This window comes from Bidens hawaiensis, unplaced genomic scaffold, assembly GCF_021521415.1.
Source record: "Bidens hawaiensis isolate Kalapana, Puna unplaced genomic scaffold, B.hawaiensis_p1.1 tig00045635_1, whole genome shotgun sequence".
In the NCBI taxonomy this organism is placed as follows: domain Eukaryota; kingdom Viridiplantae; phylum Streptophyta; class Magnoliopsida; order Asterales; family Asteraceae; genus Bidens; species Bidens hawaiensis.
The window spans coordinates 1-26,429 of record NW_027505949.1 but is presented as its reverse complement, the minus strand read 5'-3'; the positions used below and the strand labels follow the sequence as shown (position 1 = coordinate 26,429).

General features: G+C 33.4%; 2 protein-coding genes and 1 pseudogene across 3 annotated transcripts; 1 reads left to right on the top strand and 2 right to left on the bottom strand.

The window, feature by feature from the left end:
- Positions 1-6,091: 6,091 nt before the first annotated feature.
- LOC143616096 (uncharacterized) lies at positions 6,092-8,484 on the bottom strand. Its single transcript, XM_077089036.1, has 5 exons — positions 8,096-8,484; positions 6,852-6,987; positions 6,687-6,778; positions 6,487-6,610; positions 6,092-6,401 (listed from the first exon to the last, which is right to left on the bottom strand). The coding sequence occupies exons 1-5, from the start codon at positions 8,227-8,229 to the stop codon at positions 6,288-6,290; spliced, it is 600 nt and encodes a 199-aa protein (XP_076945151.1). The 5' UTR covers positions 8,230-8,484; the 3' UTR covers positions 6,092-6,287.
- Positions 8,485-11,290: 2,806 nt separating this feature from the next.
- Positions 11,291-14,532, top strand: LOC143616093 (protein RAE1-like). The gene is made up of 11 exons (XM_077089034.1): positions 11,291-11,341; positions 11,507-11,593; positions 12,147-12,224; positions 12,345-12,538; positions 12,629-12,770; positions 12,836-12,916; positions 13,001-13,129; positions 13,831-13,908; positions 14,014-14,085; positions 14,171-14,251; positions 14,331-14,532. The coding sequence occupies exons 1-11, from the start codon at positions 11,291-11,293 to the stop codon at positions 14,379-14,381; spliced, it is 1,044 nt and encodes a 347-aa protein (XP_076945149.1). The 3' UTR covers positions 14,382-14,532.
- A 1,679-nt stretch (positions 14,533-16,211) lies between these two features.
- Positions 16,212-22,749, bottom strand: LOC143616095 (BRASSINOSTEROID INSENSITIVE 1-associated receptor kinase 1-like; annotated as a pseudogene). Its single transcript, XR_013150602.1, has 12 exons — positions 22,386-22,749; positions 21,955-22,004; positions 21,495-21,627; positions 21,328-21,399; positions 20,699-20,841; positions 19,810-19,881; positions 19,649-19,720; positions 19,480-19,557; positions 19,290-19,414; positions 17,622-17,963; positions 17,087-17,481; positions 16,212-16,612 (listed from the first exon to the last, which is right to left on the bottom strand). The product of XR_013150602.1 is annotated as a BRASSINOSTEROID INSENSITIVE 1-associated receptor kinase 1-like (transcript).
- Between the last annotated feature and the right edge of the window lie 3,680 nt (positions 22,750-26,429).

The following is a 26,429-nucleotide window of genomic DNA, read 5'->3' as shown; positions in this document are numbered from 1 at the left end:
TCGTTCATCAATATCACGACATTCAAATCCCATACAAATAGCTACACATTAACCTAATCATATATCTACTGCATATTTTTTGTTAACTATTATGTCAATTTTAATTATGAGATTCACCAAGCGACTGTTCTGTCTATTATTATTCGGCTTTAAATCAAGATCGATTGAAGGTCAACATGATGATAAATCTATTCTCTATCAGCAAGACCAGGTTTAACTCAAGATCTTTATATCAATTCTATATTAAGCATTCATTGGTTTCCCCATTATGTGAAATAAGATGATTTTATTTTTTAGGGTTCCGTCAAACAGACTGGATATTATCCGAACATATTCCGATTTTATTTAATGATTTTCAATTACTAAAAAATTAATGTGATTTCTTTTATTTAATTTTAGTGTTGATTTTCATTGGTTTGTGTATAAATATGTGTTTGAATTTTTGTTTTTATTTGTGATAGATCAAATTAATTAACTTTTAGATGATTAACTGAATATACAGCCATAAATGGCTGACCACCACTATAAAACTTTTGATTTTTCTTAACTTATCATCCTCACATATTCATTGTTCACTTTGTATTCCACAAAGCATGTAAATAATATACTGGTATAATTGTTCCTCTAATTTGAATGTTTAATTGCTCTGGTTTTCTCAAATTTGATATCTAAAATAGGTGCAATGGAAATTGGATCAAATACACACGATGCTCACTCAAGCAGTGTACGTGCTGATGTTTATGTCGGTAAGTTTCCCGACAACTTATTCTTATCATGATTATAGACATATTCATTTTATTATTTCAAACATCCATCATACTTTATTGTATTAATTTTTCCCATTGTAACGATATGGTGGGAGGATTGAATCCATAAATGATATGTTATTCTGTGTGTATGTCGTTTCTTATAATTAGATGTACATAAGTTTGTTATTATGTACGTATTTGTGTACGATTGCCTGTACGTTTTCATGTATGTATGTCTATTTATGAATGTTCTGTATTTTTATATGTTTGCATTTATGTGTGTATGTGCGTATGTATGTGTGTATGTGTTTATGTATGTTTGTATTCATGTGAGGCATCGTTTGTTTGTCGGTATGTATCTATATATATTTGTGTTGTATGCCTGTATATATGTACACATGTATATGGTATTTTCGTTTTTCTTGCTACATTAGCTTTCTTATTTTTGTTGTTAAATTTTTTGTGTATAATTTTTTTTACATATGTGTTTATGTATGTTTGTATTCATGTGAGGCATCGTTTGTTTGTCGGTATGTATCTATATATATTTGTGTTGTATGTTTGTATTCATGTGAGGCATCATTTGTTTGTCGGTATGTATCTATCTATATTTGTGTTGTATGTCTGTATCTATGTATGCATGTATATGGTATTTTCGTTTTTCTTGCTACATTAGCTTCCTTATTTTTGTTGTTAAATTTTTTATGTATAATTTTTTTACATGCGTTTACTCCTATGTTAACAGCAAATAGTCATGCTCCTGAGAAAGATACTATGTTCACAGAGAAAGAAACCGTGGTCCCAGAAATTAAAACTAACGATGTTCCTGATAGATACATCATATTTACTGAACAAACCAGATATTATTCGGGCAGTCGAGTGTTCGACAGGTTATCAACCATGAATGTAAGATTTAATAAAGTGTAATGTATTCCTAGTTTCTTTAACTAAAAGTTTGTTATCATACTCCATTTATTAGTTTTTAATTTGATTTTTCAATTTATATCAGATGTAGAAGACGTGCAAGATATTCATCCTAAATTTGTATACACACCTGATGGGACCATAAATTGGATTCCAAATGTTGCATCCGATGAGAAACCTTTTGTCGGGCTACATTTTAAAACCTGGGAAGATGCTTTTGATATGTACAAGGCATATGCTGATAAAGTTGGTTTTGATGTATTTAAGGGAAAAGAGAGTGAGCAAAGGCGAAAAGAAAGGGACCAAATGAGAAAAGATAAAGTAGCAATGATGGACAAACAAGGTAGGGAATATGTGGAAAGCGACGAGACCGTTTACACATCTGAAACGGATTCATCTGAAGGATATAACTAATCAATCAAAAGGTCCATAAATGCTTATAACTCGTACGTGTCTCGATTCCTACTGCTTCATGAACACCTGTTGTTAACAATGAATGTTTGAACCAAGGAACAATGTGTTTAACAATGTCTATATACTTTGCTTTAGAATTTTTATGTGTGTACATGTATATCTAGTTGTGTATATATGATCAACAGTTTTTATAAACTTCATGTTTGCTCTTATAAACGTATGTATCCATGTATGTCGTAATGTATATTCAATTCTGCATGTAATTGAGGCCACATCAGCGGCAAGCGCCAACAAATGCATTCACATAACATATAGTATAGCTGGATTTCTGTTGCGGGCATATTGTGTATGTTCTTATATAGGTCTTTCTGTACATATGGTTGTATGCACATACAAACACACGTGTTCACGAACATACACAGATACTCATGCACTAACTTTGTGTACGTACGTCCATATGTACACCCGCGCCTACGTTTGTCGGTAACTCTATGAACATGTACATACATACTTATGCATACGTGCATTCTCAGTCTCTTCGTACGTAAGTATGTCTGTATCCTCACATGCATGCACTTACATCCGTGGGTACGTACGTCCATATAATAACGTTCATGCCCGTACGCAGATATGTCGGTAGCTATCAACGTATACACATATCTTTGTTTGTATGCATCATGGTATTGCTTGTGTGTTAGCCCATATCATTTGACTTTTGGAAGTACTTCAATCATTCAGGCACGCGCATGTCTCTATGTATGCTTATGTATGCTGGTCCGACTTTGTAAGCACGCAAATCAACACACATTTGTTACGCAGTCACGTTTAACATGTATCTATTGTTGTGTACATGTATTCGTGTGGCCACTAACGTGGGCTAGCAGGTATCTACTGGCACGTGTGCAAGCGGCTCGTTATGTAGGCACATATGTTGGAGTGGTGTCTGTGTAGGTTTCGTATGTTCATAGGTGTGTATGTTATGATACAACACGCGCATGCACCGATTTTTAAACATAAACACACATCCAAGTTCACACACTCGTAAGATCAGTTTTACTACTATCAATTGTTTCTTACATATTGCTATTTGAGATTCTGTGAGCTGGTGTGTTGTCATTAGCATAAGTATGGATTTATACTATGTCTTAACTTTACTATCTTATTATGTAAATGCCAAGTTTTTTTTTTCATACCGATGCTCCACATGATATACACATTCAACTTTGTTTTAACACACAACAGCTGATCCAGATTTAACCAATTTATAACTATCTACATCAAATTCATTATCCCATCTGACCGTTATATCCACTAGTTTTTGACATGCTTCCATTAAATTCTGAACACATGAAACCGTAACCGTACGACTAGTATGCAAAATCTCAACCCAATTATCTATTGTTGGCAAGTAAAAACCATATGCGAAAATTATTTTAAACACTTTGCAACTACATTTGATAAAACATAAAACTGTTGCTAACATAATAACTTCATAAGGTTACTTAAATCCCATTACATTACCCAAACACATAACCTAGCCTTGATAAATGGCTGAAACATCATAAACGCCTACACATCAGATCACATCTGTTTATCTAGCTCAAACAAAGCATAGTTTAACTATTTAACCAAAATGAACTAAAGACATAAAACCATAAAACCATAAAACATAAAATCATAAAATCATAAAACATAAAACCATTAAACTGTGGTACTAGCCTTCAGGTCGAAATTCATTCTTCATTAAGCTATGCTTGTTTATGGCAGAAAGCAGGATCTTGGATATGTACTTTACTCTTAAGCCGAGCAACACCTTTTTATTCTTCATCGACACATCCCCTATTCAGCAGTTCACTCCACCCATGAACGTCCACAACAATTTACTTGTCGACATCGTTAAACTCAGCCTTTTCCGCTTATGACTTGCAACTCATAATCTACTGTTAATTTTATTTTTTAGATTTTTATCACCTACACGGTAATTTGATACACATATACACAACACTATCAAGTCAAATATTACCAATAACTACACAGAAGATATCATATGACACAAACTGCAAAGTTGCATTATCAAATGCATCCCAAACCATAGACTTCACTACCTTACGCATCTACACAGAATATTCAGGAGTAACTACTCATTATGAACATGAGGTTTTCCCAAGGATGCCAACATGTTTCTCCCACTAACTTGTATCTACACAGTATAAAAATTTATGTATACCGTGTCTGACCACCACTAAATTGTAACTACACAAACTTTAAAAAAAGTACTGACAACGCAACACAACAAACATATCTACTCCATACACCATCTGCACAACACCTAATAATTCATAAACACAAACATAATCCATATAAACAGTTAACAAAGGCTTTAATTGCTCACAACAACTAAATTTACCCGTCAATGTAGATGTAATCATCTTTCTTTTATTAAGGTAGAATACTACTGAAAGTAGAGTTGTGAATTTCTCATATATGGAAACCCAATCAGATTTCGCTAACAGAGCATACATCATCAATCTCATAAGCTACATCTAACCACATTAAAACACCAACAACTACACCAAAAATTGATGAACATACCTTCGACACCTTGTATAGGTTTTGATCTAAATAGCATCGGATAAACCCCCAATTCGACTTCAACTACAGGGGCAAACAACTGATGAACGCAGGTCGCTTCTTATACTAACACGATTGGAATCCAAACCTTTAATTCAGCCGATTGTGTATCTCAATTTGATACCGAAGAGGATTTCGTGGCTCGAGTAATATGTTACTGGATTGTGAAAATAACTTTGATATACAAGATGATTTGGTGCATCGATATTTGTGTAGGCATAACAAAATTCAACGGATTGTATATGTTGAAATTGGGTGGAATAGTTCGTGCATCGTTTATTGTATATCAGTTACAGAGTGAAATAAGGGATCCTAAAACCAATTCCTTTTTAATAGCTACACAAATATTACTAGTATGCCCTCTCAAGCCATTATAATATGTTACAAGTTCTTTTTATTTACTAAAATGCCATCTTGTAACATACACCATTGATCTTTGTAATCAATGGTTGTGATTTACTTCTCGCACTTCTCGTTCTAAGCCTACTTCTCGCAAGATCCATCCCCTGTATATATATATATATATAATGTTATGAAAAACAAATAAAAATAAATAAATAATATATATTGTTTTAAACATAAAATTATAATAAAAAAGTATATAAAAATAGTTATAATTATATAAAAAAGAAGTAATAAATAGTAAAGGGCTGAGCCTGAGTAGAGCTCGAGCTTTGAAAATAGAGCTCGAAACGAGCCGAGCTCAAGCTCTGCTCGGCTCGCTTACACCCCCGGGTCTTTGGAACAAAACTGGTTCAAGTGAAAATAGGCTCGGATAAAAAAAAACAATCTTATTAAAGTATCACTTTGATACAGTACAGGTCAAAACCTGTCTACACTAAAATGTGTTTGGATTGGCCCATTTTCACTCGTTGATTCGAGTCTGTCCAAAATGACATTGGAAACTAATGTTTTACTTGGAACTCTTATCTTTCATTATTATTTTATTGTTCCTCAATCTTGTGTTAGTTTTCACATCTAACTAATCTTCGTATACATTGCTTGCTTCTTCTTTGCCCCTCTTTATGTACACATAGTAATAATAAAGGTTAAATAGTGGGCGACTAAGGGGCTGTTTGGTTCATTCAGATTTGAATGAGTCAGATCTGAATGAGCATCTGTCCCGTTCAGCAACAACAGTAAGTCTGAATGATTCAGACATAATTTTAGTCATTCAGATGTTTTTATGTTTGAAACCAAACAGTCTGAAGTCTGAATGAATCAGATGTTTACATCTGAATGGTTCCATTAAGATGTAAACAAACAGGCCCTAAATCTAATTGAACCAGACAATTTGCTTTAACCATTTGTTTTTAACGATTTATAAACACACACAATCTTAATATGAGACAAAAATTAAAATGGCCACACTATATAAACGCATTTAACCATTCTAAACGATTACCAAAAGCCTATTCCCAAACGATACAATACTAATTTTGCAATCTGATTAATAAAAACACCGGATCCTATAATCCTAATATCATAATGTACAAAACTCATCCAGAAATAAGGCACTCGGTCACTGCTGCAGATTGCAGAATACATCAGTAAGCCATAAACCATGCCTTAAACCTCGCAGATATGAACCGAACTTATTTCCTGAGCTACACCCCAATATGCAGTTTTACCAAAATAAGCTGTTACACCCTTTAAAAATCCCCGTACACAATTTTCTTCAATCTGAAATTATCAAACCAGTTATAAACTATTCATCACAAATAAAGTAAGCACCATATGAAACTAAAGTTACAGATAAATATATAACCTCAACATTTAAAGGCGGAGAAGACAGCCAAGAGAGTTGTTCAACTTGACAAACGTCCACATTTCGGGGCAGAAACATCATTATATTTGGAGTTATTGTTTGAGCCACTTGAAACAATGCGCACCTGTTATAAACCGCAATTAAATGAAATAGAAAACATTTACTTATAAAAAAATAAAAATAAAAGATTAACGGTATACCCGTCAACTGGCTTCAGTAAGTCGAGAGTAAAATTCTCAGTCGTCTTATATGATGGACCTCCCCATGGTGGCGAAAGAAATGCTACATTTCCCTAACAATAAACATGCGAAACGATGTAGTTTCACATAATGTTATGACAACTAATAAGTGACAAATAATAATACCTTTAGAGATGGTGCTAGTTGCAAAAAGTCTCCAACAATGAAATCAATATAGTTATCCACACCATAAATCTTTGAATTGTTTGATGCCACTTCAACTTTTATAGGATCAATATCTATGGCAATAACATGATATCCCCTACAAATTACACACATTTATTTATAGTATATCATAATCGGTAACAAAAACTATTATAATTCACCTTGGGGTGTTAAACGGGTTGTGTTCGAGGATTGGCGGGTCCAAACCAACGCGAACACTATTATAATTCATCTTGGGTGTTAAACGAGCCGTGCTCGAAGATTGGCAGGTCCAAACCAACACGAACATGAACCCAAACACGAAAATTGTGTTAGATACATGACCCGAAGACGACCTGCATAGTTGCCACGGGTTGCCCAACACGACGACCTGTTTGACCGGGAAAGTTTTTAATTTTTAATTTTTTTTTCACATATTAGTACTTTAAATTTACATTTTTACAACAAAAATACAAATTTGTAGAAAAGAATTGCATTCTAATTATAAAATCTTATGTTAATTTTCTTTCTTGCTTTAAATTTTGGTATAACATACCAAACCAATTTAATTTATTGGACAAAACACATTTTTGAAAAATAAACTAAACAATAAATAGCTTAAACAGGTCAACCTTCGAACCTGCGTGGTTGACCCGAACCCAGCTAAACGAGTTCGACCAGAAACTGACCCAAACCCATTATACAAAACCCGGACTTGCGAATTTTCGTGTTAAATTTCAACCTTTTTATTTTTTGAAACATGAAGGCGGTAAACGGCACAAACCAAGAAATCGTGTCAAACACGTGAACTTGAACACGACCCGCATAGTCACGTGTTGACCCAAACACGACCCTTTTGACCAGAAAGTATTTAACTTTTAAATTTTTTTCACATGTCAGTACACTTTAAGTTTATATTTTTACAACAAAAAAATGCAAACTTATATAAAAAGAATTACATTTTGTTTATAAAAATCTTATGTTAATTTTCTTTCTTGTTTTTAATTTTGGAACAATATACCAAACCAATTTAATTCATTGCACACAACACATTAAAAAAAAACAAAAATAAACAATAAATGGGCTAAACGGGTCAACCCGCAACTGTGTTTGATCCACAACTGACCCGAACCCGTTTATTCCAAACCCCAATCATGTTGAATTTCAAATTTTCAACCTTCAAGGTATCAAATTATCAATCATTGACTAAAAAAAGTCAAACTTACAGTGCAGCAAACTGAATGGAATTACCACCCATACCCGCAAAGCAATCGACAACAGCTCCACCGGCGACGCACCGCTGCGCGTGGCGGACGGCAATTTCCTCCGGCGTGACGGAGAACCATCCTTCTTCGTCCATTTTGATGCCTTCATCGTACCTGGAGAATAAGCTGTACCTTTGCAGCCAGTACTTGTTAACCTTTGGGCTGATGATGTTGCTGGGTTTACATTTTGCCCTGATTTTTACTGGGATGGTTATAAGTAAAAACAGAAGAGTAAATAATGTTTGGAATTCATTAAGAGGAAATTGCTTACGTTTTCGTTGGGAGGGTTTTTGATCGCTTCTTTGACCGACGGTTTGACCTTGTCATTTGCAGAATTTGGGAATGTTTAGTAGCAGCAGACTGGAAGACCAATATGAATGGGAATGGATTTAACTTTTTTAGGTTTATTTTGTAACTATAAAAAATAAAAAATTAAAATTCATATTCCTTGAGTGGTAGGGACATTTTAAAAATGTTTGACGACGGAAAATTAGTTTGTATTTATTCGTTTAATAGATGAATAAAAGTTAAAAACGAATTTCGTTTGATCAACTAAATTTATAAAGTAAAAGAGTAGAAAAAAAATCGTTAGAAGTTAGACCGAGTATAGGGGCAGGATGTTTGGATACCAAAAGTATCATTATGTCACTGCCGCGTGGGCATTGGAAATTCACTAACAATTCACTCAAAAATACGTAATAGTTTAATAAAAAACGTTTATTATTAAATCTTTGTTTTTATAAAAAGGTGAATGGATAGTTTGATTGGTTGGAAAAAAAAAATTTGCCCTCAAGGATTAGTTAATTAAAAGTACCGTCACGTCATCGACACGCGGGCATTGGACATTCACTCAAAGTGTCTAAAGGTTTAGTAAAAAAAACATTTATAATTAAATATTTTTCTTATAAATAGATGAGTGGATTGTTTGATTGGTTTGGGGTGGGGGGGGGGGGTGGATTAGGTGGCAAACAGTGGCGCCACCCACCGCTCAACTAAACTTAGGCTTAGGCCTTAACTCACTTATCTTTGAAACTTCAGTTGACCATTTGACTTTTGTCAAATTCCGCCCAGTTTCACCTGCTTGTTATCCAAGACGGACTCACCTTACGCAGGGTGAGCTATTGTGAACCGAATAATTGATTAATTTCATAAAAACATAGTAGAGAAGATATATACAAATTTTGTATAAACCCTTAAAGAATAATTGAAATGAATCCATAGTTAGTGATAAATCACTTACGCGCAGCTTTTTAGTATTTTAAATTATATAAATAACATTTCAAAATAAATACATTTAGTATTATTTTTTTTAGTTATGTTCATTTTTGTCATTTTATACATTTTATTAAAAGATCCAGTTACTTTCTAAACATATAAATATATTTAAAAAACTATCAGCTTCAAGCCACCAGCTAATTTTGCCAAACATACACCCTGAGTCTACTCCCAACAACCTGAATTGTTTCATTATTCATCGTTTAATCCAATACCCACAAGTAATCGCAAACGAGTTAGGGTTTATATTTTAAGAAATATAAACATGGTTCGATATTTGTGTTTTTTCTCTAAAAGAAGTTGATATGTGAATTTGTGTGATAAAATTTTTTATTTGAAAGATTAAAGCTTTTATGTGATTTAACACCCTCAAATTATAAGAAATCTGACCATCTAAAAATGGATGAACAATAAGAAAAAATTGGGTGCGCCATAGTTACTGCACTTTAAATTTGTGCAAATTACCACCAAGCTAAACAAAGTCGTTTGTACATTAATTGATCCAATTTAACTTTAACACGCTTTATCGAATATGCTATTTATCAGGATGCCAAATGAGCCTAGCTCGAAAAATAAATTCAGCAGGATACATTCGGGACGGGTTAAATGATATATTTGGATATGAACCTAGGTATACATATTTGTATACCTAAACCATACCCGTAAACATTTTTTTCTTTATATATCGGTAGTAGAAAAATCTACTAATCGACCAATTTATATATCGTTTCTACTAAAAAATTAAATCAGTAAAGAATATATTTGAAAATCTAGACGGGTAATTTAAAAAAACAAACATGTGAGTATACCCTATACTCAAGTATGGTACGCGAATGAACAGCTGAATATGAGAATGAGGATTTACCGCTATTAGTTTCGTTTTCACCCATAATTATTTAATATCATTTCTTTAGTTGAGTCATACTAAAGACGTCATTGCAGTTTTGGAAGCGATCAATGACTCAAGACACTCATTATAATCAAAGACATGTGCATACACGAACCAAATGTTCAAGGAACAAAGTTCTTTTTAATTAAAAAGTATCAAAAACTCCCTAAACAATAAACCCTAACACCCTATTTATACTAAATAATGAAAAGAGATAAACTTGGAAAAACCTAAAATAATAAAAGATAAATTAACAAAATAAAATATTCTAACTAGTTATAATGTCCCTGCATCACGTCGTAGTATGATTGCTATAAAAATACATGCCTAAAGATTGCCTCATGAGTTAAACCGATTAGATTTAAAAACACTACTCAAATCAAATGCGTACATGTCTACTTCAAACAAACTATCACACGTTAAAACAACATGTTTTAGTGGGTACTGAATGCCATTAAAATAATTTTATGCATGCATGCACTTATATTATATCAAAATACAATGCCGTCCTCGAGAATCACAAAAAGTTTTTGTACCAAATGCGATAAAATTTGGGACTCCAGTAAACGTTTTTTTATCGGTTTAAACACTTAAACTTTTAAATTGGCAATTTATTATTTCTTACTTTTTTTTCCGTAAAAATAAGCTTAAATAAATTAATTAAGTTGGTTCAAAATTAACAATACATATTTAAAAAAGAAAAAAAATCCCAGCCTACGAAGATGATCGAGTTTGTAACAAAAAAAACAAAAAAAAAAAAGAAAATAATAATAAAAGCTATTATATTATACCCAGTGACTGATGTATCCTCGAACCGATCTCATGCTGTATCTGGACCTTACCCGACCCGCCCTGATTAAAGGTAGCGTAGCGATTCCATAGCGTCAGTAGAACGCATTTTGAATCTCAACTCCACACTACCCACCCTTTATATATAATAATTCTCCGGTGACATAGGGTTTCCTTCGTTTCACAGAGCTTCAATTTCATCAATGTCTGCATTTGGCGTGGCTAACAATACCAATCCCAACAAGTCAACCGAGGTTAAATCATTCATTCATTGTTTCTTTCCTTTATTCATTGATTTATTATTATTTAATTGAATTTTTTATTGTTCGTTATTAATTATATGCGCATTATGGCTGTTATTGAGTAATTGTGTTTTTTTAACCAATTTTGGAACTGAAGTGGTTATATTGTGTGTATAGGTGGTGTCGCCTCCTTTGGATAGTGTGTCGAGCCTTTCGTTCAGCCCGAAGGCCAATTACCTTGTGGCTACTTCTTGGGATAATCAGGTTTGTGTGATGATGTCATAATTTTAATGTTTCAATTCAAGTGTGTGAGTTAGGGCTGTCATAATGTGTCAGATATGACACGGTTATATGTGGTGATAGACACAAACACGGCACGATAACTAAGCGTGTTATTCACGACATGATAACTATGCGAGTTACCTGCTTAGAAACGGATTACACGACACAATCTGTTTAGTGAAACAAAAGTTGCAAAATTTTTTTTAATTAATACATATATTTATTTTCTTGAAAAAATAGAAATGGTCGGGCCGTAGGTAACTAAGGCATATGCTGTTTTTTTTAAATTAAAAATATAAACAGGTTAACAGGTGTTTAAACTGTTTGAAGACGATTTTAATCATGTCTTAAATGTGTTGACCTGTTTAGGACACGAAATCTGTTAAGCTCAAACACAAACTTGTTTAACTCCGTGTCGCGTTAACATGTCTGCGTCAGAAATTGCCGGCCCTAATTCTGTAGTTTACTTTTTGCTTGATTTTATAACTTGTTATCGAAATTGGGTATTCTTATGATTCTAAGTGAACAATTGCAGGTGAGATGTTGGGAGATAACAAAGACTGGAACAACTGTTGGCTCTGTAGGAAAGGCTTTAGTTGCACATGATCAGCCGGTAATAACGTTAACAATATGTCAATATGCACTATTTGGATCATCAATTTCCAATGTTTGCATAATTGCATTGCATTTTGATAATTATTGTTTTCCAAATTCCAATTTTGGATTCTTGTAGGTTTTATGTTCAGCTTGGAAGGATGATGGAACAACCGTTTTCTCAGGCGGTTGTGACAAACAGGTGAAGATGTGGCCGTTACTGTCTGGTGGTCAACCTGTAACTGTTGCAATGCATGATGCTCCCGTTAAAGAGGTTGCTTGGATTCCAGAGATGAATCTTTTGGTTTCTGGGAGCTGGGATAAGACTCTAAGGTATGCATTGAATTTCTAGTTTGTTAATTCTTATTATATATGTAACTTTTTAAACTTAATTTTGTAAATAAATCATGCCCTACTTTTCAGATACTGGGATTTGAGGCAACCAACTCCGGTTCACACTCAGCAACTTCCTGAACGCTGTTATGCACTTTCAGTTAGACATCCTTTAATGGTTGTTGGTACCGCAGATAGAAACCTTATTGTCTTCAATCTGCAAAACCCTCAGGTATGGTTAGTTAATATTAATCGTGGATCGAATTGATATTAAACTTGTGTGAAACTTGGCAACAGACTGAGTTTAAGAGAATCACTTCGCCACTCAAATATCAAACTAGGTGTGTTGCTGCATTTCCAGATCAGCAAGGCTTTTTGGTATGTTGTTACTCTCAAATTGTGTTATTATGTTATTTTATAATGTATATTGTTTTGTTAATGGTGATTAATTTTGGTTCTTAGGTTGGATCGATTGAAGGGAGAGTTGGTGTGCATCATCTTGATGAACAACAGCAAACTAAAAACTTTACTTTTAAATGCCACAGAGAAGGAAACGATATATACTCAGTCAATGCTCTTAACTTTCATCCTGTAAGATATCTCATTTTCATTGCTATTGGTAAATTTGAACAAGCGAGTTTATTTATAACTTTGAAACCTTGCATAATATCATATTTACCCAACCAAAATAATTAATATCAAAATACTCATTTTCATATTTACCTGTTTCAATCAATGAATGCAGTTTGTAATATCATATTTATACCCTTATCTTTATATAACTCCGTATCTTAATGCATGTTATAAGGGAAGGGCATAAATGTCATAAGTTATAAGCTTGAAAACGGGAATATTTGATATTTTTAATTTTTTGTTGGGTAATAAGATATTATACGATTTTGAAGATCTCGTTTTTGCTAATCTGCTGGTTAATTTTGGTTGTTAGATACTTCATTTTTATTGCTATTGGTTAATTTGAAAGGGGAACGTATATACTTTTGAAAAGTTGAATAGTAGATTAGTGTCACATTTACCCAACCAAAAAGCTAATATCATAATACTCATTTCCATATTTACCTGTTTCATTAAATACAGTTTGTAGTTTGTAATATGGCCATTATACCCTTATCTTTATCCTTCAAACTCTTGCATCCTGATGCACGTTTTAAGGGGAGAGCATAAGTGCCATAATTTAAGAAGTGTGAATATATGATATTATACCATTTTGAAAAGCTCGTTTTCTGCTAATCTGCTGGTTTAAACGAACTCTTACATTTTGTTTCTGTTTTCAGATTCACCACACGTTTGCAACTGCTGGATCTGATGGTGCTTTCAATTTCTGGGACAAAGATAGCAAGCAAAGACTGAAGGTTTGACTATTTTATAAAAGTCAACATACCTAAATATGTACTCTAAAGCTAAACGTTATCTTGTAACCTTTTTGAGATATGTTAATTATTAATGTGGTTGTACAGGCAATGTCAAGATGCAATCAACCAATACCATGCAGCAGCTTCAACAATGATGGCTCCATTTATGCTTATGCGGTATGTAATAGTATCTGTACACTTGAGTTTGAATTATGATAATGATATAATTATTAATTATACGACCAACATTTGTTGTGTTAAGGTGTGCTATGACTGGAGCAAGGGTGCAGAAAATCACAATCCAACGACAGCAAAGAATTACATTTACTTGCACTTGCCTCAGGTATTTATGGTTTCTTATTTATAGAGATAATATTATTTTATATATTGGATCTGGTAATGGAAATTTGTTAATATGGCAGGAATCTGAGGTTAAAGGCAAGCCTCGGATCGGAACCAGTGGAAGGAAGTAAAGACTTGCTGTCACGTGCGTATTCGTTGTAAATGAAAAGAGATTATTTTGTGCTATCCGTATGCTCTTTTTCAGTGATCCAGTAGAGACAATATGTTTCAAAATGATGTTTGACTTTTCTTTGATAGAGACGTTTGACTTTTTATGTTGAAGGATTGGGAGTCTGTCTATGGTTGTTGATGTGAAAATGTGTGGAGTTGGCTAATGTTCCGAGTTGTTTGCTGTTGAGTAAAGGTGGTGAAATGAACTCGTTAAACAGGCCGAACAAGAAGTTAAAACCAGCGATCTTACACGGGTCGGCGTTAAAGGGCCGGGCTGGCTTAAATTTTGAAAAAATAAAATATTTTTTTTATATAAAATAACAGTTTTTCCTTTTGGAATAAAAGTCTCTTTAATTGTATAATTTAGAGGGAAAAAAATCTCTTAATTATGACCGGATGAAATTATAAAAAACACTATTTTGCTAGTTACGTTTATAATTTTTTTTAATAATTTTAAATCGATACAAGCCATTGTATATGTTTAGGTTTTTTATTTTGTTTTTAGTCACGTCATCCACACTTTTGTATATTTTTATATTGTTTTCGAAAGATTATTTGTTACTATCAAATTACTGAAATGATAAAAAAAATTGTTATTATCAAATTACTGAATTGATAAAAAAAAGTATGAAAAAAAGGCGAACGTTGAATGGCCTTGGCCTTGCCACTTGTTTAATTTAAAACATTTATAATTCATATTCTTTTCTCGAGTTACAACTACACTGAATACTTTGGGATCAAAACCGACTGTAATGGCATCACAGGAACAAGTAGTTTATCAATCTAAATGATTTTCCACAAAAGTTGCTCTTATTAGTGGGATGATTTTAATTAATTATAATTTTATTTTTTGTTATATTTGAAAATTTAATTTTATGTTAACTACATTCCGTTTGATGGCATGTCTGTCGTGATTGATCCCTCTCACAAACGCCTCATTTCCCCTTCACGATGACATGTGTCTGTCGTGATCGATCCCTCTCATTTTCCATGGTGACGCGTGTATACATGAACCTCTCTCCTCTCAATCCGCCCACAGCTCATTTGACTCAACCTTCCTCATGGCCACAACCCTCCAACCCAAATCCTCCTATGGATCTTCCACGCTGGCCGGGATGCTCACGATGGAGATGTTTTAACCCATGGGCGCCACAATGTAGATTCTTTAATACTAAATGCTATCATCAAAACTTGTTAGGACATAAATTGTTTTTAAGATAAACATTTATAGACTTCGCACACTCAACAAAGGGTGGGCATGTCGCCTAGCTGTGCACAAGAAAGCACACGTCCGAAACAAGGCTAGGCACACGAAAGCACATGTCCGAAACAAGCAAGACGCACGCTGCACCGGCACCTTTTAGTTGTTTTAGACTTGTTCATCTGTTTTCAGGCCACTAGAGACTAGATGTGATTGCCTTTTGTGCCGTGCTGCACTCAAGGGTGCATGCCAAATGCCCTTTTACGTCGGTTTTTTGTTTAAATGGAATTCTTGGTCTTATAGTGTTCATGTATGTATCAGCATAAAAATCCGGCATACAATCATCACCCGTTATGAGTTAATCAAAACAAGGACCAGACAAGACCTAAAATGGCAACAACGTGTAATTATTCAGTCCATCTAGTTTACTACATAATGAACCAAAATACATAGCTGTTTCAACATTCAAAGTTCTGACAGACCCGACCCGACTCCTCTTACTCCCACCTGCCAATCTATAAGCACAAATTAACCAACAAAGACCAAAACTCTACACAACTCACCCCACCAGTCTTGGATGAAAACAACGAACCGAAAGTATTTTCATATGCACAATGATCATAAATATCGATTTTCATAAAAATACACGAAAAAGCGGAAAACAAGACGTGATCATCTGGGCCCCGACAATTCATCAGGGCGAAGATTATACGTGGAATCTTGAATAATCCAATCAGTATTTGGATTATGAGTGGTGTTGAACTCTTGCCTAAACATCTCCTCTTTCTGCCATTCTTCCCATCTCTCAGCCAACCCGTCACCTTCAAGCATCCTCACAACTTCGGACATTTTGGGTCGCTCCAATGGCGTTCCTTGCGTGCACAAAAGTGCCACCTGGATCAGTTGTTCCACCTCAGCTTCTATATAATTACCTTTCAAATCAGCATCCACCAGTGTCTCCAGCTTCTTTTCCCTCAAAAGCCCTTTCACCTGTGAAAAGTTTCAACATTTACAATCATTTTAAGGTTTATTTTCGTATAAAGTTTCAAGATTTACAATCTTGTTTGGTATAAAGTTAAGTTTTTAGATTTACAATCTTTTTAAGATTTATTTTCATATAAAGTTTCAAGATTTACAATCTTTTTTGGTATAAAGTTTCAAGAGTTGCAATCTTTTTTAGTATAAAGTTTCAAGATTTACAATCTTTTAAGGTTCTTTGTATAAACTTACAAACTCACAATATTTAAGGTTTTTTTCCTTTTTGTATAAAGTTCCAAGATTCACAATTAGTAGGTTTTTTTCATATAGAGTTTCAAAAATTCACAATCTTTAAGGTGATTTTGTATGAGGTTTCAAGATTCACAATCTTTTAAGGTGATTTTTGCATTAACTTATCGTTAAGCTATAGACAGAAACAAAACAACTAATATTAACACAGAAAGTAAAAAGTATAAAATTTGTTACCCAATCGAGCAACATGACATCATCATCATTAGCAAGACGAGCAAGATCAAAAGCCCGTTGTCCAGTAATGAGTTCCAGAAGCATAACTCCATATCCAAAAACATCCGTCTTTTCTGAAGATTTCCCGGTTGACAGATATTCGGGCGCTATGTGTCCAATTGTACCGCGAACAGCAGTTGTAACATGAGTATCCTTGTAATCCATAAGTTTAGCCAACCCAAAATCTCCTACAACCGCTTCAAATTCTTCATCTAATAATATATTTGCAGCTTTCACATCGCGGTGAATGATTTTCGGGTCACAATGATCGTGTAAATAAGCAAGACCTCGTGCAGACCCGAGTGCAATTCGTTTCCTTATTGGCCAATCAAGTGGCTCCTGGCTTTCGGGTCTCTCTACAATAATTATTTAAACAGCTTGTTAGATACTATAGGCATTGATTTATGTATATTTTGAAGTCAAAAAGTCAAGTTTTGACCAAGAATGTCAGACCTTCTAACTTTTTACAGCTTTTCTTTTAAATTTTGAAAATTACCTCTTAAACATGATGCAACACTCCCATTAGCCATATATGGATAAACAAGCAACCGCTCGGTGGGTGTCATGCAAAATCCCTTCAAACGAAGCAGGTTTCGGTGCACAGCCATGCTAATCATTTCAACTTCCGTTTGAAACTGTAATTCTCCACCTTGAGTTCTTTCCTCTTTTAACCTTTTCACAGCCACTAACGTTCCATCCGCCAGACGTCCTTTATAAACTTTACCGAATCCACCTCGTCCAAGAATGTGTCGATTACCGAAATTGTCGGTTGCAACTTGTAGTTCCCGAAGAGAAAACCTCTTCAATTGCCCTAAATGGACTTCCGGATCTTCTTCCGCTGCAAATATATATAATAATTATGAGTAAATCAGCATCTAAGATTTCAATAATTTCATGTTTTTTTTGTACACTCGGCAAACTGGACGGGTTTGTGTGATGGGTAAAAACAAGTTTGAGTCAAAACGGTCCATTTAGAAATAGGGCCAAAACAGGATGCCACTGGCTCATTTTGACCACAACTCAGTTTGCTAAGAACCATTTAGACCCGTTGAATTGTTGACTAACTTTGATCATGAAACGGCCTGTTTAAAAAAAATATCATTTTGGTTCGGGTCAAAGCCGGTTTGCCATCAACCAAGTTGATATATATCATGAGAGAACTTTTTTGAAATTGAGAACTATGAGAACCATTTTAGACCACAAAAAACCCAAAAATAAAAAAAAATCATAAAATAAAAAAAACACAAAAATGAAAAAAGTAAAAAAACCAAAATTATTATTTTAACATCCCGGTTTCATATATATATAAAAAAAACTCGGTTTAGCCAAATTATATACACATATATGTACATTTACATGATTTTTTTATACACGTGTATAATTTGAGATAAATGATACTGTACATATGTGTATATTACGTAAATAAAGATTAGATATAATTATACATATGTGTATAATACGACGTTTTTTTAATGAAACCGGAATGAAATATAAGAATTTTGGTTTTTTTACTTTTTTAAAATTTTTGTTATTTTTTGTTTTATGATTTTTTAAAATATTTTTTTAAAGGTGTTTTTAGTGATCCAAAATGGTTCTCAAAGTTCTCAATTTGCAAAGGGTTCTCTTAGGATCCTTACCCTATATATATATATATATATTAAATGGCCTGTTTTCACCTCAATTCATTTTGCTAAGAACCGTTTTGACCCGTTAGAGAGTATGAGTAAACTTTGTTCGTGCAATGGGCCATGTAAAAAGAGTATCACTTTGTTTTGGGTCAAAACAGGTCGCCATCAAACAAATTGATATTTTGTTTTTTTTTGAATGGTTGTTTTCACCCAAACTCATTTTGCTAAGAACTGTTTTGACTCATTGACTAACTTTTGTTCGTGCAATTGGCTACTTTAAAAAAGTATAAAATTTGGTTCAACCAAATTAATACATTTTCTAAATGACCCGTTGTCTAATTTGCGTAAACTGAAATTGACAAATTTGAGGCGACCCAAATGAATCCATATAGATATAAATAACAGAGGACCTATTAGTAATTACCAAAATAAAATGTTACAATAATAATCCAAATTTTTTTGACCCGTTTAACCCGTTAAACTGATTTGACCCATTTAACTGTAAAAGGAGAGCAACCAAGTGGTTTTGTACTAACCCGGTACATCAAAGAGATGATCCTGCGGTTTTCGGCGTCGCCACCAAGCAAGTGCAATTGCAGGACCCGCAAACAGAAGCGCAGCACCAGCAGCGACTCCTCCGGCAATGGCCCCGGTGGCAACAAACATTTAGAAAATATGATATTTGCTTTGCAATTAAAAAATAAATAGTGAAAATGGATAATACCGGAAGTAGACTGGGAGTTTGGTGGAGTTGGAGGTTGAGGAGGATTCGGAGGCGCTCGCAGGTTCGGATTACCAGCAAAACTGTAAACCAAATAAAAGGTTAATAATTAACTCAAGTGTCATATGTTGCAAGAATCTAAAAACAAAAAATGGATTTGAAGTTTAAACATACCTGATAGGTGTGAAAAGAGAGAAGGAACCATTAACTGGGACATCTCCGCTCAAATTGTTGTTTGAAAGATCACTATGATTCACATTAAATATAATATAATTATGTTAGTGTTCTACTAATATTATATATGTGCAATATTTAAGAAAAAGAGAAATACTTACAGAACTTGTAATGAAGTTATAGTAGTTAACGAAAGTGGAATAGTTCCCGTCAATGTGTTGTTGTTGAGACGACTGTCCTTGCAAAAACAGCACAAAATGACACGCTATTCTCAAATAACCAAAATGGTCAACAAATGTCAACCATTATATAATACTAGCCACCTAAAAAACCAAAATACTTGCAAATAGGTCGATTTAGTTTGCTACTTTGTAAAATTAGGCCTGTAAATGAACCGAACATCAGTGAACCGTACGGGAAGTTCGTTTATTTAATAAAGGAATGAACACGAAAAAAGTTTTGTTCATTCATTTACGTGCGTTTATTTACATTACTTTATGCTTGTTAAAGTTCGCTCGTTCATTCGCTTATAAATTCATTTTAATATTTTATGATCGTTACAGTTGAGTCTGGTTTTATAAAATTAAAATATTACCAATTACAATTTAGACTAGTTTTATGATTATTCTAGGCCCAATAGATTGATGTTCACGTTTACTTTTAATTTTTTTCCCTCAATTATTTTTTTTCATCTGTGTTCAGTTACGTCCGTTCGTTTGTGTTCGTATACATTAGTGAACTGTTCATTTATAGTATGAACAAGAAAACATAAACACACTTGTGTTCTTAGCAAACGAACAAGAACAACAAAACCATGTTCGTTTATTTGTCCATGTTTAGATCATTTGCTCAGTTAAAGTTAAAAGGAACGAAAACAAAAATGTTCGGTTTGTTTACAAGAATATTTGAAGTAAATTGATTTAGAAAGCATTTTGAACAAAGTATATCCCAAATCGGCCCTTTTATCCATAAAAGGGTCGGAACGAGTACCAAGTATAATTGTTAGATCACAAATTTTAAAAACAAAAACTAAATTAAAAGAATTCGTACAGAAAACGAAGCTTTTGAAGCTTGCCAGCGTTTCTGGAATCACACCGTCAAACCGATTGAGATAAAGATCCAAACTCACTAAGTTTGTTAAGTTCTCAAGCTCGATTGGAATTTTCCCAGTAATAGTGTTACTGTAAAGTTCCCTGTAAAATAATTTAATAACAGCTTGTGAGTAATAATGGTACAAAAATAAAATATAAATATCATAATTCCAAGTAAAATGTGTTTTCTGGTTCACATTTAACATATATTTACGTTTATCAAGCTTGACATCGCAAGCTTTTATCTTGCACAAAAGGGTTTTAAAAAAAAACGAATCTTGATTTCATAATATTAAAAAAGAGAGACGCTAAATTTAATAATCAGAAAACAAGATGCGTTGTAGATGATCCCATTGGTTAGTAGGATATTGGTGACGTCACGTGTACGGAATCTCACGTTCACCAAAAATAGTTGTAATCATCTGATAATATGACATTTCAGTTTTTGGAAACTCTTGATTATTCAAGATTTAGTATATTAAACAATAAAAATTTAACCTTTTTATGAAAAATTATGGATTGTGAAATAGAAATAAAAAACCTCAAATTATTATGTAACATACTTCCAAAGTAACTATGATGACTTACAAATACTGTAAATTAGAGAGTTGGCCAAGCTGTGGAACGAGTTGACCCGACAAGTTTGCGTTTCCAAGATCACTGCGTATAACAAAACAACCACAAAACAGGAAACATAATTAAACATGTATCTCAAATCAAACGAATATTTACCAAAACAAGAAATATAAAATTACACTCATGTAACACTGTTCTCGTTGTTGCATGTAACATGAAACCATGTACACGGATTCACCAACGTCGCATCCCAACTTTGAAGAACATTATTCGGGTCACCTAATTGAGTCTTTAAAGCATTCAATGCATCACCTGTTTAACGAACCAAATCTAATCATAAACCCATCTTGAAAACACCATAAAGCATCAAACTTTAATTCCAAAACAAGTTAAAAAAACCATCCAGTTACAAATTAAGGTCAAAACCACTAAATCAGTAACAATTTCAACTATATGCTCATTATGTCCACTACTATTATTAGAACTAAAAATCAATGACCAATAACCAACAATCACTCAAATCAATTTCATTATTTACTAAATCTGGTTAAACAAGAATAATAATAATATCATATTAACTAAAACCCAAATCAAAAGTCAACAAAACAAGATTCAATTGAAGAACAATAAAGCAAATACCTTCAGCATTCCCAGAGACTTTTAACAAGTTATTGAACACCAATAAGAACTGTCAAAACATGAAATGAATGATGTTTCCACGGATGTCGAGATGAACGAACCACGTCTTGATCTTCTTCTCCGGTTGCTTGAGATCTGCGATGGCTTTTTGGGGGTGTGGAGGTGACTGTTAAGAAATCTCGAGGATCTCTTGTTTACAGACACAAAAATGATATGATGGCAGCTCTTATTGAGCATCCCCTTAATAAGAAGGTGGAGACCTCCTTATATAGAGAGCCTCATGCCACATCATGGTGGCCTAGCCCAGTTAGGGTTACCTCCACAAAACCCGTTCAGCCCAATAACATTGTATTAGTCCATATAATAAAATAAGCCAAACATAATAAATTTTGGATCGTAAACCGGGTTTAGTACCATACCCCTACAAGAACCACACACCAACAGCAGCTGAAGCCAAAGAAACAACCCGATCCATTTCTCAAAACCGGGTCCGGGTCAGTGAAGCTTTCTCATGAATCAACCACTCAGATCAAGAAATTTGAAATACCCAGAAGCCTAAAGTGAAAACCCACTTCAAGAAACAGCTAAAAAAGAAGAGATTTTTACAAACCCATATGCAAATCTAATCAATTAGGGCAAAATAAAGAAAACCCAGTTGAAGAAACAGTGAATTGATGGAATTTGAAGGTGGAAATTGAGGGTTTTGGGGGGTAATTAGAGAGAGAGATTGGGGATGAGGAAGTCGTCGTAAAATTAGTCAAAGGTTCTCTTTTTCTGTGCTTTGTTTCTCTCTCATCAATACAACTGGTTGTAAAAGAATGTGGAGAGAGAAAGTAATAAGAGATTAGTTGGGAATTCAACTTCTTTCTATATCAATTACTACTTTTTTTAGTATAGTAATAAACAAGATCATTTTTTGAGTTTACTGCTAGTGGCTGTATTGTTGTTAAAGGTTTGATTTCTATTTTTTGTCATTTAGTTTTGACGGTACTTGATGGTGGAAGATTAGACGAGTATGTGACGTTTACTAATTAGATTTTTAAACTGAATGATTTTTATCTCATCATACTGTCATACTTTCGGATGAGTGTTTACGTGCGGTTGACGGGTTTTCCTCATATTAAAAGACAAGTATATTCCAATATGCTGAATTTAGTCAGTAATTTATTTGAAAAATTCGTGAGACATTTAAATAATAAGGAAAAAGATTATACTTTCTTCATGGTGAGATTAAGGGCTTCCATAAATATGATATTCTTTTAAAATAAAATGACAATGAAAAGGAAAAAGGAAAAGAAGATGTTGGGCAAGTGTAGAAATAACGGGGTCAAACGCACGCACGGGCTTTGGACCCACAACACCCGCCACCTATTAGGAAAGATGGAATAACGAAAGCCCTTCATATATGCACATAATTTTCCACTTTAACTAAATAGACACACATATTGATACCATATGGGTGTCCGCGCGATGCTGCGGGAAATATATACCTTGGTAATCATGTAGATTTATGGGTGCTTGTTGTTTCGTTGTAACCGTAAAACCATTTATTGTTATAAGTAAATTCATAGTTCTTATTTTAAACTCAATTTAATATCAAAGTACAAACGAAAACGAAAACGAAATCTAACCATCGTTAATGGTTTGGTTTTGTTGGGTTTCTATTTTCAACGGTCTAGTTTCAGTTTTCGGTGACCAGAAACCGTGAATAATGGCTTGGCTCATGGTTTAATTTAAAATCATCAAAACCGGACGGGAAATGCATATACGTAAAATTTTATTTTTTTTAACCGAAAAGAAACTATGACAATATCATACTCAAATTAAAGAGAATTAAATGCTCCTTTTTATGATGCAATTTTTTTAAAAAATATTAATGTACGAAAAAGTTTATGACCATTTAAAATCGTGGGGGTATTTAGGTTAAAAATGAAATTATAAAGTATAGATAGTTAAAAGTTGAAGGATCAAATTTATAACTTTTCTTTAAATTTATATAAGTTGATTAAAGTTGAAGGGGAAAAGTTGTAACTATTTTGAAGAATAAAAAATACATGATATTTTATGCTAGAATGACTACTTTGCCCTCATTTTAGGTTGTAACATGTGTTTAAACATTTGTAAATCCCTTAAAAACATGTGTCTTAATTTTCCCTCCTTTCATACATTATATATAGTATAGATAATGATATGTAGTGTATGTACACTAAATCTTTTTGCAACGGTTTGAGACAATATGTTTTTTGCTTTTTACCTATCAAATTCGACTTTTTGATTGCTTTACATTAAAAAAAAGTTTATTTTGATGAAAAATTACGAGTGTTAAATTCCATAAATGAATAGAAATTTAATGAAATTGGAATCTAAGTTTCGTTCTTTTTAGTATTTAGGTTTGTAGAATGTATTGTGATTGGCATTTTAAAATTTATTTAATTGAGATGATGATGGTGCACGTTCTGGCGATGATGAGAATGATCTCAACGATGATTGGTATGTAAGTGTGAACTACTAAGTGTGGACAACACTAGACTTGGCAGAGGTAAAGGTGGGTGAGGAGTGGCGACAGTAGTAGCCAAAGTGCCAAAGGCGAAGGCGTGGTGGATGGTGTGGTCGATAGTTACACGATGAGGATGTCGGGCTGGCATATGTGCGGCACCGATGGTAGTAACCAGTAAGTGGTTGTTGCAATGATAGATTCAAATTCTTTTATAGTTGTTTTGTTAATCAAATGATTTGCAAACTCAATTCCAATAATGGATTTAAAATTATTGAAGTTTCAAATCCTTTTAGCAAAATTTAATTAAAATGAAAAAAATCATGAACGAAACGCATCTAAGTGTATAAAAATTAAAAAGTTTTAGATGATATTGCAAGTATAATTTAAAATTTATTGACATATATAGAAACCATATATATTTGTTGAGACATATTAATCAAGGGGACACCATATTTAACCTAAACGTATTAGCTCCAGCTATAGTTGAGTGAGTGTAGACTAATGCAGATACGTACACTAATACATAAAGTACCAAAAATTTTGAATTTTTGGGATCTCTATCGGTACCATCGTGAGCTCATCCATAGCAAATACCATGAAATGCAACTCGTTTAAATCATTCCTTTCATTGAAAAGTAAACCTTGGTCTCGTTCATTACAATTAGTAGCGGGAGAACCATATTTTTGTGAAGCCTTAATCAAAAGCTCTAGCCATTTTTAGATGCGTAAAATGGTTATTTGGGGACTATCTCAAGGAAATCCACATTCCCCGTTTTTTATTTGTCCTTTAACCAAAACTTAAATGGGAAAGCAGTGTTTTCAGTAATGATAATGTCATCGTCATAGACTAAACACACCACCATGAGTATACATAAATAAAGATGCATCTTATTTGAAGCAATCAAAACCAAGAGTGACAGGACGTTATGATTGACGATGAAACCATGTACGGGGTGCTTTATTGAACTCATAAATAGGTCAATGAAGCGTGTAGGCTTGATCCTTATTTTATAAACCACAAAGTTGCTCCATAAAGACTATCTCATACCAATGGTCATGACTAGGGGTGTCCCAAATACCCGAACCCGATTAACCCAACCCGGACCCGAATAAGCAAATTCGGTTCAGGTTAATAAGGTCAAAAGTATTAATCGGGTTAACCCGAATTGTTTATAGGGTCGGGTTTCGGGTTCATTTTTGGAAAAAAGTTGGGTTTCGGGTTAACCCGATTAGTTGTGATACTTAACTTTAAATGCAATGATTAAAAGGGGAAATAAGCACTCTGAAGGCAACATGTAAGCTTTATAGAGGAGTTAATTATTATGTTTATTCATGAACCGTTCGGCGAAAAATTTATTTATGTTGCGTTCATTTAATTAAACGAACAAACACGAACAAATGTTTCACTCGTTCATCTATGTTCGTGAACGTTCATATATGATCATTCATTTAAGTTTGTTTACGTTCGTTCATGTTCGTTTACATATTAATAGAAAATTATTAAATATTATCGCATTTAGAAATGATATCACCCTAATATGTTTTATATTTGTTTGTTTGTGTTTATTTAAATATGATCATTTATGTTCGTTTATGTATGTTTGTGTTCGTTAATATATGTACATATACGTTCTTTCATCTTCGTTTATCTTTGTTTAATTATGTTCGTGAACTTTTCGTTTAGATTTTAAATGAATGAACATAAACGAACACAAACATGTTTAGTTTTTTAACTAACAAACATGAACACAAATATATGCTCGATTATGTGTCTGTGTTCGTTAAATGTTAAATGAAAAAAACACAGGCATGCCTTTGTTCATGTCCGTTCGTTTCATTTACATGCCTATAGATGTAATTATAAGATAATTACTTATGAAAGAAATTAAAAATTTAGTGAATGAGAAATTTTGCAACCTACAAGTTAAAAACACAAAAAACAACTTAAAATTATAAAGTATGTACATAAATGTTTCTT

Bases quoted from the DNA above. Each gene is read 5' to 3' on its own strand.
- LOC143616096 (XM_077089036.1), bottom strand. From the start codon at position 8,229: ATGGACGAAGAAGGATGGTTCTCCGTCACGCCGGAGGAAATTGCCGTC. The intron at 6,779-6,851 runs GTATTATTATTT...GTTTATTGTTAG, and splicing joins AACTAGCACCATCTCTAAAG to GGAAATGTAGCATTTCTTTC. The intron at 6,402-6,486 runs GTTATATATTTA...TGATAATTTCAG, and splicing joins CTCCGCCTTTAAATGTTGAG to ATTGAAGAAAATTGTGTACG.
- LOC143616093 (XM_077089034.1), top strand. From the start codon at position 11,291: ATGTCTGCATTTGGCGTGGCTAACAATACCAATCCCAACAAGTCAACC. The intron at 12,539-12,628 runs GTATGCATTGAA...CCTACTTTTCAG, and splicing joins AGCTGGGATAAGACTCTAAG to ATACTGGGATTTGAGGCAAC. The intron at 13,909-14,013 runs GTTTGACTATTT...GTGGTTGTACAG, and splicing joins ATAGCAAGCAAAGACTGAAG to GCAATGTCAAGATGCAATCA.